Below are 14356 nucleotides of genomic sequence, written 5' to 3'. Positions count from 1 at the left end.
GAGAGAGAGAGAGAGAGAGAGAAAGTACCAGAAAAAAACTATATATGTAAAATCACAGAGAAAAAACAATCCAGAACGGCTTCCAAGTTCTGATCAGTGCAGAGACCAAATGTGGGTTGAAGGGATCCATGACAACACATGACTCCCACTTCTCCATAGAGTGAGACACACATTATAAGGCATCACCAATGAGTTAGTTTGTATTATTCAATGGTATTTCTTGATTCCACAGAAAAGAGTTTCTGAGAAGTTGAGACAGAGGATGGGGCCATTCCGGAAGTCATATTTAAGGTGTCCAATACTTTTAAAAAGTCATTGCTTTACTTTTGTTCTGACTCTAGAGAGCTGGGATCTTGTGAGATGAGTACCTCGTCCCCCACAGGAAGGAAAGAGGTTTGAACCTGTGCTCACTTCTTTGCTGTCATATGCCATTCAGGGGCTCAGAGATTTTGAGATCAGTCTTCTCATTCTACAGATGAAAATGCCGAGACCCAGGGAAGAATGATCTCAAACTAAGAAGGTAATCAGAGATGGATCTGGGGCAGGCAGGTGATGCAGTGGGTACAGTGCTGGGCCTTGAATAAGGAAGACTCATGTTCCTGAGTTCAAATCTGACCTAAGACTTATTAGTTGTGTGACGCTAGGCAAATCACTTTACACTATTTGTCTCAGTTTCCTCATCTGAAAAACAAGCTCGAGAAGGAAATGGCAAATCAGTCCAGTATCTTTGACAAGAAAGTCCCATGTCGTGAAGAGTTGGACATGAAGCAATAAAACAACAAAGCCAGTGGCAGACCTGGAGGTTAAACCCTGGTCCTCTGCCTCTAATGGCCCTGAACTTCACACTGGACCACGCTGCCTCTCATTCAATTCAACTCGTATTAAGTACTTGATATTAAAGACAAATAAACAACAATAACCAGTAGCTCTCTCAAGGGGCTCCCATTGGGCACAGAGGCAGGGGGAGGTAGCAGCGTGGGCTCCAACAAGAAAGCACAAACTAGAGGCAAGGCAGATGCCAATTAATGTCAAAGGCAGCCGCACCAAGGGTGATGACCAGCTTTTGTCCAAGAAAGATAAGGAATACTGAGAAAATGGTGCATGAACACGTGTGTGTGTGTGTGTGTGTGTGTGTGTATGTGAGTGTGTGTGTGTGTGTGTGAAAGAGAGAGACAGAAAGACAGAGAAATCTCTCTTCCATCATGTGTCAGGCAACTCTATGAACTAAAGACCTCAGACAGAAGCGCCCTCTTTCCATGATACCGTAGAGCATGTTCGCCTTCATTGCGGGCTGTGTCCTATTTTCATGAACGGATTGACCCACACCAACGGGCTTTCCAAGAACATCGTTTCATGATATCGTAGCTAATTCGCTAGACCTCAGGCCATCCTTCAAACCCGGAGAATGGGACATTCTTCAGTGACTCCCATTAAGCCAGGCTACCCCCACACCCATTTGGAATGTTTGCTCTTCCAAAGGTGCTAAACAGAAGCCAGCAGTCTATCCAAACAGCTCGCTTCTGAAGGCCAAAGTCCTCCTCCGTGACAGCCCTAGTCAACAAAGAAGCATCAAGCCAACTGCCTCACCTGGCTACGGTCAAAGAAGACCCAAAATAACCTCTGCGGCTTTTTGTGTTCCTTTGGTTTGGGCTTTTCTTCTGGAGGCCTGGAATCACTGAAGCATGGCTCCCTCGGACCTTTCGTTGCTTGAAGGAGCTCAGGGGGCAACATGATTAAGCCTCCTGGCTCCTGAATCTGTGGTCTCCAAACCTAATGACTTACTCTCCCCTTTCTCGACACTGCATGAAGACTCAGTGCTTTCTATTGCTCCCTTCCCCTGGGGAAACGTGGTTGAATTTTTTCATTCTCAGACATGAACAATAGTTTGACAGGATGTCCAAACTCATCCTAAAATTATCATCTCTGTCTCGATCTCAAATTATATGCCAGGAGTGGGAGAGTCTTGTGGAGTTTTACCCTTCTTCCCCCCCACCACCCCCAGAATGTTGCTATATTTTTATTTCTTTTTTCTTGCACTTGCCCTGTAGCTCCCTTCTATTCTATTGTCAGCTGAGAAATTCAAGGGTCCTGTTAATTCCAGGGAGGTCTCCGGGCTCTGTTTCAAATATTTTAGCGGATTCAACTCTCCCTCTTCAGGTCCACCAGAATCTTAGCACACTTGTCTATCCCAACCCAACAGAGCCTCGGGTCAGTAGAAGGGCTGATTACCTTTTCTTGTAATGCACGTCTTCCAGATTGAGATGCTTTTTATAGAATATTCTGACTTCTCCTCCCCATAGTATCATCCCACCTAAGCTCCCATTTAGATTCGGCAACCTCCAATTTCAGTCTCACTCAGTTGGTAGGAATACGCACATTAGTGGGGAGTTTCTAAAAACCAACATCAACAGCAATCAAAGCACTGCCATAGATGATGAACTCACTTTGTTCATGTGGACCTGCTGCTGGTACTGTTTCTGTTTCTCCAGGAACTGCTGGTGCTGCTGCTGAATGACCAGCTGGGCCAATGTGCTCTGGGGCAAAGGGGCAGACTGGGTACGATTCAGGGGCCTGTGGCGAGGCAACTTGTGGGCACCTCGAAGGCCGGGTGATACTCTCTCCTTGGTTGCCAGAGGGGACTGCGGATGGAGGGGAACCGCGCCTGTGAAGCAAAGAAACAATAGTTTGCTCACGATGCCACAGAAAGCAGAAACAGTGCTGATGGACTATTAACTTAGAAGAGGAAGGGACAGGGCTCTGTTTACTTTTATTAACGTTAGTCTAAGGGGGCAGCTAGGCAGCTAAGTGGATAGAGAGTGAGACCTGAGAATGGGCGGGGGGACTAGGTTCAAATCTGGCCTCATCACTTCCTAGCTATCTGTCCCTGTGTAGGTCACTTAACCCCACTGTCTAATCCTTATCATTCGTCTGCCTTAGAACTAATACATCATATTGATTCTAAGATGGAAGGTGAGAGTTTATTAAAAAAAAAAAAGTTCATGTAGTGTGAAGGAAGCATCTGCTAGGCAATGGATGAGTGGGTGAGGGATACAGAGAAATCCCTGTCCTTGAGGAGTTGACACTATACTTGGGGGAGAACAAGCATGCACACAAGTTAATAAGGATGCAACAGTATCTGCCCCATTTTCCTCATACGATAGCTTATAAAAGCCTGTGCTTGCCATCCCTAGGTAGGATGAAGTTAATTTTTTTCTTACTAACCTGGCAAGAGAATAAGAATAATGAGTATCTCCACCATCAGGAAAGAATACCTTGTCCTGTGATGCAACTTTTGACCAACGTGTCAGAGAATTAAGGGATTGTTAGATCTAGAGTTCTAGAATGAAGCCCAAGCCCTGAGATGATATATGGGTCCAAATGGGGCCCCCATTAATTACCAGCCACAAGCAGTTTTTGTTGTCTCATCTGCTCCTTCAGTAACAAGTGTTGTAGGAGTGCCTGATGGCTGCTATTGGGTTTTCCTTCTAGGGCAGCATGGGGATGACTCGAAGATGCTGGGATGCTTCCCGTGTACTGCCCCGGCAAAGTAACTCCTGGTGGCCTCAGTGCAGGGGCCTCGCACTTCTGTTTGTCTTTGATGGAAGATGAAGCCTGTGTCAAGAAATAACAAAGAGAATAATCCTCTTTTATCCATGTGGACCATTTGGGCTGCACATAATTAGATCCATTTATTATGTCATCATTTCCCAAAACAGTACCCCCCTCTTACCCAATGAATGAGTAAAGAAAGCTGGTAGGCACAAGACTGTTAAACTAACCGAATTAAGGAAAGAGAAATAAAAAACAGGATTGAAGCCACTTGAGGGAATGCTGGATTAGGTGTCAGGGCTTTAAACTTGAAGGAGAGGTTAGGGGTTTTTTTTTCCCTTTCCACTAAGAGCATTTTCACATCTGGTTCAAGGAGTGAGTTCATTTCTGAAGAGATTTTGAAACATTTATACTCTGAAAGTTTAGGGTTTGCTAGAAACATAAAATTTACTCTAATGACTAAATCCAAGAAAAATTCTATATAGATCGAATGTCTAAAGAGATACGTATCCATGATGATATCAGAACAGACAAGAAAAATTGCCGGTTCCCCCACAAGCTGACTGATTCCAAGAACTGCTAGTTTTTTATATGTCATCACAGAATCACAGGGGTCCTGAGTTGGAAGGGATCTCAAACTCCACCCTGTGTAACCTAGGCCTGACCAAAAGTCCCTTCAGCAACATGACTGGTCAATGGTCACCCACTCTTTGCTTGAAAACTTCCAACGGTTTTGTTCCTTAAAAGTTCTCTATGCAAAATAATGAAATTCAATGCATTGAATTTCCTTTTTTTGGAATTTTAAGAGCCTTCTAAATGAATATTTTTGTTCATTTTCTAAACAAAACCTCATTTCTTATCTGACTTCACTACTTTTGGGTTCCTCTAATGGACTTCTCCATGTCCCAGGAAGTTTATTATTGGGAACACCTTATAATTCTGCAAAATCCTATCAGCCTTGGGTCTCTACCTGATCATCACTGTTTGCAACTCTAGTTGTGGAAATAGGGGAATGAACTCCCAAACCTCCATTTAAGGAGGGAGCTCTGCTAAGACCTCTTCTCATTTTTCAACTAGCTGCACTCCTCTGGGACTTCTCTGGTGTGTCTATCCCAGTGATGGGTATATACGTTGGAAGGATGCCCCTCTCAATTTTCTTCCCTTTTTACTTCTTTTTGTGCTCTGTCTTCCCCTTTAGATTGTAAGCTACTTGAGAGCAGGAACTATGTTTTTTTTTATATTTGTTTACTGAGTGTTGGCACTGTAATGTAGAGGATGGCAGCATAGCATAAAAGCACATAGCAGGTGCTTAAGAAATATTTATTGACAAACTAATTTCTTTAATGATATACAACTTAATTCTTATTAAGGGAGAAGGTGGTTCAAGGTTGACAGGATCACCACCTTGCATTTATGACTAGTAACTGGTCTAAAATACCTGACTGTAGTATTTTATCAATTCTCTATATGTCTGAACAGTTTGATTTTATCTGTGTCCGTAATATAACTGACATGCAATCATCCACTGAAACAAACCAGCAGCATTTCTGTAACGTAGAAAGTTGTCTGGAGTATTCAGACATTTTCACATGGCTTGCCCGTAGTACCACGGTTGGGATGTGTCAGAGGTAAGTTTGAAATCTACATCTACTGACTCTACGGGCATCTCTTTTTCCACTTTGTCAGGCTACCCAAACCAAGAATAACCTAATTTATAATTTTCAACTTTCATCTATCCAGTAAAGCACCCCAAATAGAACCCATTGGCAACGAGAACAGGAATGCATTCCTTCTCCTCTCTACCCACATGTGGCCTCCAAGGGACACACCTTCCATTTTTCAGGCACCAGAGATTTCATCAATTTAGGGATTTTCTCCACTGACACATAGTACAACCCTTTTATAATTTAGTGGGGTTGCTATGGCCAAAGATGACTCTGTACTGGTTCTCGACAAAGAGACCATTACTGAGCATATGCTTGAAGCTTTTCCAGCATGGTAGAATCTATGAGAGTCTGTATGCCATTGGTGCATCCATCAAGGTCCTGAGTCATCCAAATGCATTATCAAAGAAAGATTTCAATGGTGACTATGACCTTGTTGTGCATAATCACTGCCAAAGGTGTTGCTGCTGAGAAAAATCACTCTTACTGTTGGCCAAGTGTCCAGCATCAACTAGACTCACATAGAGTCCTATCAGAGGAACATTTGAATCTATGGTGTCCCCCAAAACATATCTTCTTTGAGTGCATTCAAGCCACTCATTTTAATACATGAAATTAGATGAAGCCCGTTCTTTCACGAACAATACTCAGCTTATTTTGGCATGCTCTGTTTGCAGTGCAAAGAATGAGAAGCTAAGGAGGACTGAGTGATCATATGATGTTATGAAATTCTATTACGCATCAGAAATACATGGGGCTGGTTTCATTGAAGTCTAAGAAGGCTGGTATGAACTGATGCAGAGTAAAGTGAGCAGAACCAGGAGGACAATTTATATAATAATTACAGTTTGGTAAAGACAATCAACTTTGAAAGTCTTTAAAACTCCAATCAAAGTAATAGCCCAGCAAGATTCCAGAATATTTATGATTCAGCAACAACCTTCGCATGTCCTAATAGAGAAAGGTGATGGACTGTGAGGATAGGCTGAGACATGATTCTAGACGTGGCTACAGAAGGGATCTGTTTTGTTTGACTATACATGTTTGTAAGAGGAGATTTTGTTTTTCTTTCTTTCACCATGGGGGGAGGGGGAAGGAAGGTGAGAGAAAGAAAAGGTAGTGGATCTTTGTAGAAAAACGTAATAAAAAAACATTATAACCACCTGATACTTTATGACCAATTGTCACATACTCATTTTATTAAAATTAGAAGCAAGTTAAGCTTCTTTGTTGGACTGTGCTAAAGAAGGAAAGTGATGGCCTTCTCTCGGTATTTATGCTCAGAGGGACACATCCTAGAAATAATTATACAGATCCTTAAGAGACAAAATGAAAACCCAGCCCATTAGTCTGGTCAACAGGGTTGCTCTGACAGGCTACTTACACTGAGCTGTGATGGCACGGCAGGGAGACCCAGAGTTATGTTGGGCAAAGATGGGGATGGATAGAGGCTTAAAAGATTCATGGACTCTTCATGAATCAGAAGACGCTGCTGTGAAACCATTTGCTAGGAAAAAAATGAGAAAAAGAGGAAAATGTCAAATGAAGACATAATTATAGGCATAAAGTGTCAGATTTCAAGAAGTTATGACATCTTAAATGACTTGGGTTAAACAATATTAAGCATCCATAAAAATAATTGACATATTTACAACGAATAAGAATTTTGAAACCAAAATGACATGACTTTTCAGGGACACCAAATCTCTAGCAGGATTTTTTATTCATTCATTCCTCTAGTTGGCCCATAAGTCCCTCACAAGCTGTCTCCAGCCTACTTTCCATAAAATATGTCACAGTATTGCCCCTAACACAATCTATTTCAACTGATCCCATACATGGTATTCCATTCCTCATCTCCATGTTTTTGGCTAAACTGTCTCCCTTTCCTATAACGTTCTCCCTCCTCAGCTCTCCCTCTTGGAATTCCTGGCTCCCCTTGAGTCTCGATTTGTGTGTCACCTTCTCTGTTTCTTCATCGGTCCAGATCCTACAGTTAATACTTTTACCTCCACTCTTGAAATTCCTATACATTGACTTTATTTAGATTTTGTTGCTCTGAATCTGTATATATTTTGCCCACCTAACACAAACAGCAGAAGTAGTAGTAGTAGTAGTAGTAGTAGTAGTAGTAGTAGTAGTAGTAGTAGTAGTAGTAGTAGCAGCAGCTGCTGCTGCTAACATTTGTGTGGTGCTTTAAAGTTTGCAGAACAATATACATCTGCGATCTCATTTGATCCTCACAACTGTCCTGGGAAGTAGGTGCTATTATCATTCCCATTTTACAATTGAGGAAACTGAGGCTGAGAAGTTAAGGAACTTGCCTGGGGTCACACAGCTAATATATGTCCACATTGGGATTAGAGCTCAGGTCTTTCTGACTCCAGGTTCAGCTCTCTATCCACTGTACCACCTTGCCTTCCCCCTTTCCCAAGGAGACTGTAAATTATTTGAGGGAAAGAACTGCTTTTGCTTGGTCTCTGATTCCTCAGCACATACTGACAAATGCCCCCAGAACTGCATTCTGGTTAGCCCTGAAGTTACCAGAATCAGGCCAGAAAGAGGCTGCAGCTTCAAACCTCCCAAGTCAATGTGAACGCTCCATGTTGAAAGCATAAGTTCTAGACCTTCCAGAAGGATTCCGCTCCTTGCCGCCATTCCCTTTACCTAGCAGGTCCAATCATCCACGACGTCTGTGTAGCATTTTAAGACGAGAAGGGCTGTCAGAGCTACTTTCTCACGCAAGTCATCCACCAACGCTGGAGGGAGGCACCGTGGTCAAGTGACTGGCCACAGGGACGTGCTCATCAGTGTCGGATGTGGGGTTTAAACTCAGGTACGTCTTGTGTGGCTCCCGATCCCAGTGGCCTTTCCACTCCACCATCTTCCACCTTAAGATAAGGCTCCGAATCATGGACGCTGGGATATTTGGCACTCAGGACTAAGAATGAGTGAAAAAAGCCAGATTTCCTGGGCGTTCTCTACGGGCCAAGCAATGCACAAAACGTGGGGGACAAAAACATGCAAAGCCATTGCAGTCCCTCGAGGACTTCCCTTCTCAGCAGGGGAAGACGACTTTGCCAGGGAGTGGCGGTCCAGGAAGTCACAGGGATGGGAAGTGAAGTCCGAGAGAAATCGGTTGACAGTTCCCGACACATGGTAATCTCTTAAAAAATATTGATGGATTCATTTACAAAAGCCTTTTTAAAGAAATGACAGCATTGTTTTAATTCGTGTTCCCAGAAAAAGACATAGAAACGATGGGCACGGGAGCAGATACCGAGTACAGCAACACCGCAAGGAAATGGTTGGAATGCATCCTGCTGACAAAATACGGGGAACCGTCGTTCATCAAAAGCCAAGGGAGCAGGGCAGGGCCCGGAGTCCAGGGCCGGGTCAAAGGCCGACGGAGCCCAACAGTGTGGAGGGACGACGGCCCCTGGGACTTCTGGGGGAAATGGCAAAGGTTGGGAAAGGAACCTTGGCAATTCCACAGCTTGGCTTCAAATTCCATAGCAAGGGGCCACCTCTCCAGGCTTGCTCTGTTCACAGGATGGTGAGAGCACCGGCAACAAGAGAAAGCATCCCTCTCCTGTGCTGCAAAGTTGGTGACGCCCTTTACATACATCGGCTCCCCGGGCTTCCCCACAACTCAGGAAGGCAGCGTCTCCACTGAACGCCCCATGGCCGCACGGCCAAAGAATTTGAACCCTGGTCTCTGCCTCTCTGCTTCGTGACTCTATCCACCATTCTTTTCTAGAAAGGCTGATTCACTCTAAGTATGGCTCAAATATTTGTACAGAGATTCAAAAGGATGGACACGTTTTTATTTGAAATTCTACGGACCAGTTATGAAGAAGACCCTCTTTTACGTACACACACGCACACACACACAAAGGGAAGAGCCCAAGTGCTCAGGAATTCCCGCGCCCCAGAGAGGCTTCCCTCCAAAGCCCATGTAGCACAGGGCTTCTTATAACAAAATCCTTTTTGAAGCCATTGCTCAGAGTCCTGTTTTCCCACATGGGGCCTAATACGGTTCCTTGAATTACATTTTCTGTTTAATTCTTACTTCCCTCCCAGAACTTTTACACAATGAGAGTCACAAAGGTCTGCCTGGACTTGGGCACTGTGGCGTGAGATCGTCCTCTGGGGACCCACATCCCTGAAAGAGAATCCTCCATGTAGCCACACGGCCCAGGCACTGCTTTCTTCCCAAACAAAAAGCATATGGCACTTCGATAATGGACCACCTTCAAGAGGGCGGCGGTACACACCGGCTCGGCCTAAAGTAAATATAATAACTTGTCAAGCGTGTTGTGGGGAGCCGTAGATTTTCCCCGGGACCAACCTGGGATATCAATTAGCTGGGGGAAGGGTCTCCCGTGAGCACAGCGCCAGCTCAGAGTGTCACCGAAGACGGATGCTGCTCCCCACACAGGATGTTATTCCAAAACATAACCTCGCTCACGCAGTTTGTTTGCAGATGAGACCTACCCAGGAGGCGATAACCCCTGGCGGTCCCCCGGGGCGTCTCTCTTGGCATCCTGGAGGTCCCCAACGACCGCAGGGTTTTCTCTGTAAGCACAGCTCATCCTCCTTTCCAATGGAAAGCAAAGATGGGCTTCCACTGGCAGAAGACGGGCAACATTTTTCGGTGCCAACGCCAACACCATCATTAACTTTACGGTAGTCTGATGACGCGGCATCATCTGACGGGCTCAAACTTTGAACGGTGTGTCTAGACAACACGGTGCTCTTGTGTTTAGGCGCGGTGGAGACGATGCTTCTGAAGGCATCTGGAAGGAAGCAGCCACACAGATGGCTGGGACCAGCTCATTACCTTTCCCTCTAGTTCTTTCCCAGAAAAAAAAGAAAACAACCCATTTTTCTCATGAATTAATTCCTCAAAACTGTCAAGTCAAGGTGCAAAATACACACGAGCGAGAAAGACGAACAGATATCAGTGGAAAAAGAAAAGTTACCTCCTTAACGGTCAACCTGGCAACCATTTTTCTTAAACGCAACTCAGTGAAGAGCATTGATTGTCTTGATTAGGAAAAACAAATACTTCCCTCGTCTCATTCATAGGACAGCCCTCCTATCCAGGGCAGAGAAAGGGGGCCTGGGCAGGGGCAAAAAACTTAACTCCAAAATGAATCCTTCCTGACCCCCACAGTCCCCCGTCTTGATAGTTTCTGCTGTTTCCATGGGGTTATCTTGTACATTATTAGAATTCTACAAGTATAAAATGGAACCAATTATCTCTTCTTTTTCGTGATCCCTGGGACCTTTGGTAAGCCACTTTAACTCTGCCTCAGTTTCCTAATTCGTTCAATGAGATGATTGGACTAAATGGTCCTTAAGTCCCCCTGCGTGCCAAAATCTCTTCAAGTATAATCTAAACTTACAAATACGGCAAAACAGCTCCCCTTTAATTAACTGGGTGGGTAGAACGGAGATTGAGGGGAGCAGTTTAAACATCTACCAAATATTTCTAATAAAGTCTTCCCAAGTGAGAGTCTGCCAGGCTCCTCATGCATGTCTTTGCTTACAAACAAAAGCAGAGGCGTAAGTACCGTCATGGGGCAAAAGGGCTTTAGGTGTCAGGGCGGCACCCTCCGGGAGGGGGGGATGCGACCCTGCCAGGGCTTCCTTCATCCCCAGATCTCTTGCTTTGAAGCACAGTCCTATGCGGTGCCGTTTGTGATCGACGCAGCATAGGTACGTGAGTGGGTGTTTCTCGTTTCCCTTCAGGCATGCCTGTATGGGACAGTCACTGGCCTGTTGCAAAGCCTCCCAGGCTCCGAGTCATCCTGGACTCTCCAAGTCTAGGCCAGCAGAGCTCGACGGACCCAAGTCCTAACAAGCAGGACCAAGGATGGCCTATGCGGCTAGGACGGGAGGACCAGGTGCCGCCGGAAGTGATTTGCCTTAAGCTCAGCTCCCACCGTCGTGTCCGCTAGTCAATCAACATCAGTGGCTCCCTAGTGCCTCTAGGATAAAGTACAAACTCTACTGTTAAGCTTCAAAAGCTTCGAGAACAGGACCCGGCCCCGTCTTTCGGCCTCGCTGGCCGCTCTCCCCCTTCACACATCCCTCTCTGGTCCTCTCAGACGCGTCTTCTCTCTGATCCTGGCGGAGGCCCCTCTAACTCTCCGCTCCATGCAGCGGCACTGCCTGTCCTCCGGGTCCGGAAGGCTTTTGTTTCTCGTCTCTGCCTCAGAGTCCTTCTCGTCCTTCACGCCGCCTCTGCGGGGAACCTCGGACTCTCGAGCGGCTAACGATTCGTGATTATTTGTACTTCTTCGCTCAGGTTTCCTTCCGGATCGAGTCCCTCAGTTCCTGCGGTCTTCCCCGTTAGAATGGAAGCTCGTTATGCCGAGGGGTTCTTTTTCTTCAAGGCTTTCTATTCCCAGGACTGAGTAGAATGCTGGCACGTCGGTGAATCCTAAATGCATTCCCGGATTGGCTGACTCCTCTTATTAAACTGGAAGAGAAAGGCTCATAACAAAGCTGTCTATAGGAAGATGGAATGTGGAGGCTACGACGATTCTTAGAGACTCTGGGACAGTCATTTTCCAGCTTTCTGTTTCACTTCCTCATAGGCAAAAGGAGTGGTATGGGGAGAGATTCGATGTTGGCCAAGGGGCTGTCCAGCACTAAATCTGTGATCCTTTTACAATGAGGGCCAAATTCTTAGACAAGGGGTCTTCGTAGCTTTGTGTATGTGTGTGTTATGGATGTCTTTTGAAGGCGGAGGAAGCCTACACGCTCCTTTTTGAAATAATTTTTGTTTTCTTTATTCATGATTGACAGAACTGCTAAAATTCAATAAGACATTAGAGAAAATAAAGCTGTATTCTCCTCCATTCTAGGTGATGGACTATCTGGAACCTCCCCCCCCCCCATGGGCTGCAGACTTCAGGTGAAGAACCCCACCACCACCACCTCATAGAACACATGATGCAGAGCACATTCCTTCTCTCCTTTCCATCCAACCTGTGGAGGCTCGGGAGCCTTCTTGTCTCCAGGAGGGACTGAGGGGCCGGTGCTATATAGCTAGGAGGAGCTTTCTGGACAGCAGAGGATCCAGAACTTAGCAGAGATATACAAAAATTCCAGAATCAGTAGCAGTAGGAGCAGAATACAGCAAAGCGCCAGCTCTAAGGGATTGAGTGATCCATAGCTCATAGCTAAGAAACAAGCTTCACACCAAGAAGTGAACTACAAAGTGGAGAATCACTGAGAGGGAAAAGTGACCGCCAGGGCCATGAATCTTCAGGTATCTCCTCATGTGGTTTCATTTTGGTTTGGTTTTACCATATGAGCATTCATGTTTGCCCTCAATTTGAGTCTATTTGCTTCAGGGACAAGAACTTCAGATGGAGGGCTCAGTCACAGCTTGGAGATTTCTAACTCTGGGCTTTCTAACTTCTGTCTTTGCTTTGCTTTCTCAGAGTTATTGTTTTCAACTGGTTTGTCGATATCAAGAGAGCACACCAGATGGGGGCTCAGGTGGTACATTATTATAAAGCCTAATTCTCAGGATTATCCCTAAAATCCTAAAGAAGTAAGTAGCCAACTGATCGCTGAGGAACCAATACACCCATTGGAATGTGGGTTAGGATAGTAAGTCAGAGAGTGTTATGACTGGTGAAGATGAGAGAGGAATTGAAATTACAGACCTTTGAAATTTAGAAATACTGTATAAATAGCAAAGGGCTACTGATTCTCGCATTTTCCTCACTCTTGCTCTCAGGCTGCACAGCTAATTAACTAGTGATCTTAATCTTCTTAAATGTATGTTTATTTTCTTAGACATACACATATTTCCTGGCAAGAGAATCTCTAAGGTAAAAATCAGAATGGAAAAAAAAAAAGATGACCAATACATAGCTATGAATCCCACAGCCGAAACCTTGCTAGTGGGTGTAGTTTTTCACTACAAAACAGAGGACGTGAGACCAGTTTCAAATAGAATGGCTAAAATGTCCCCTTGAAGAAAGGTATAACCACATTTTCTGAACCCAGGCAAACGGTACTGCCAAAACTTTTCTACTGAAATGGTGAACTAACGAGGGAGAAGAGGCAAAAAGTAGGAAACTGAGATTAGAATTGCCTATATTTTTTTTTGTGAAATGCTGATTTGGCATGCAGGGCAGATACGTTCACACATGGAGTGGTTGAACCTTCCCTGGTCAAAAAGTCAGGAGTCCATGTTCTTAGTATAGACCAGTGATGGTGAACCTTTTAGAGACCAGGTGCCCAAACGGCAACCCGAGCTTCTCCTTTACTCCAGACAGGAGAGGGAAGAAGGGCTCCCATTGGTCTGCTGGGCAGAGGGGCAGGCAGGTGATGTGAGAAATGCCCTCGGGGCACATAGAGAGGGGGAAGGAAGCAGCCCCCCTCCAGTATGTGTGCCAGGTTCTGCCACTGACTTGTTCTGTGACTTCAGGCCATCCACATTGATCTTCTAAGCCTCAAGTGTTCTCATAAAATAAGAAGTGTGCAGCCTTTCAACTCTGCATGCCTATATGTCTGTAAGCCCTAGAATTTGAGAAAAGAAGTTCTGGATTCTGGTTTCAATTTTCTTGGGTCTATAAGAAGTCGATAATCTTCAAATGAGTTCATCTGTTTCCCAAAGCCTTTACTACCACGGCCATTTCACTTGCCCTGTTGGAGACTCGACTGTCCTGTGAGGAGAGCAACAACTTTGATGAAGCTCATTGTAGCTTTTCTCCTAAGCCTTACTCAGACGACTTTAGGAACAATTAAAATCTCATTTTTGTACTACAATCCTCCCAATATTGAAAAATACACATGACAAATCACAGTCGAGGCCCCAAACTCCTTGGTAACATCTGAGCACGGCCTTTAAAGAATCAGCATTTCATTAACAATACTGTTTTCTAAGGTTGACTCGTGCTATTCTTGGCGAATGGTTCTTGTATCATGGCAACCTTCATCTCCTTCTTCCCAACCAGGCCCCCAAAAGTGTTCTCTTTGCTGTCACCTCAGCCATGGCTGGCTCTCCACCTACTCAAGAGGGAACACAGCACTTACTGCAAATGCCACAACAGTGCTTATGTAACAATGGGAAAATGAGTCAGGCAAGATCAGGATATAACAAGTGACATTTG

The 14356-nt window shown here is 44.9% G+C and overlaps 1 protein-coding gene across 6 annotated transcripts in view; it reads right to left on the bottom strand.

The window, feature by feature from the left end:
• HDAC9 (histone deacetylase 9) overlaps positions 1 to 14356 on the bottom strand; it is a 168605-nt gene that overhangs the window by 23894 nt on the left and 130355 nt on the right. For all 6 annotated transcript variants that reach the window (XM_044679686.1, XM_044679687.1, XM_044679689.1 and 3 more), the window contains 3 exons: positions 6598 to 6720; positions 3399 to 3612; positions 2445 to 2662 (listed from right to left, as the gene is read on the bottom strand). In XM_044679686.1, the coding sequence (XP_044535621.1) occupies positions 2445 to 2662; positions 3399 to 3612; positions 6598 to 6720 (555 nt within the window). The remainder of the gene's footprint in view (positions 1 to 2444; positions 2663 to 3398; positions 3613 to 6597; positions 6721 to 14356) is intronic.

This window comes from Gracilinanus agilis, chromosome 5, assembly GCF_016433145.1.
Source record: "Gracilinanus agilis isolate LMUSP501 chromosome 5, AgileGrace, whole genome shotgun sequence".
NCBI classification, from domain to species: domain Eukaryota; kingdom Metazoa; phylum Chordata; class Mammalia; order Didelphimorphia; family Didelphidae; genus Gracilinanus; species Gracilinanus agilis.
This window is presented reverse-complemented; position numbering and strand designations above follow the sequence as displayed.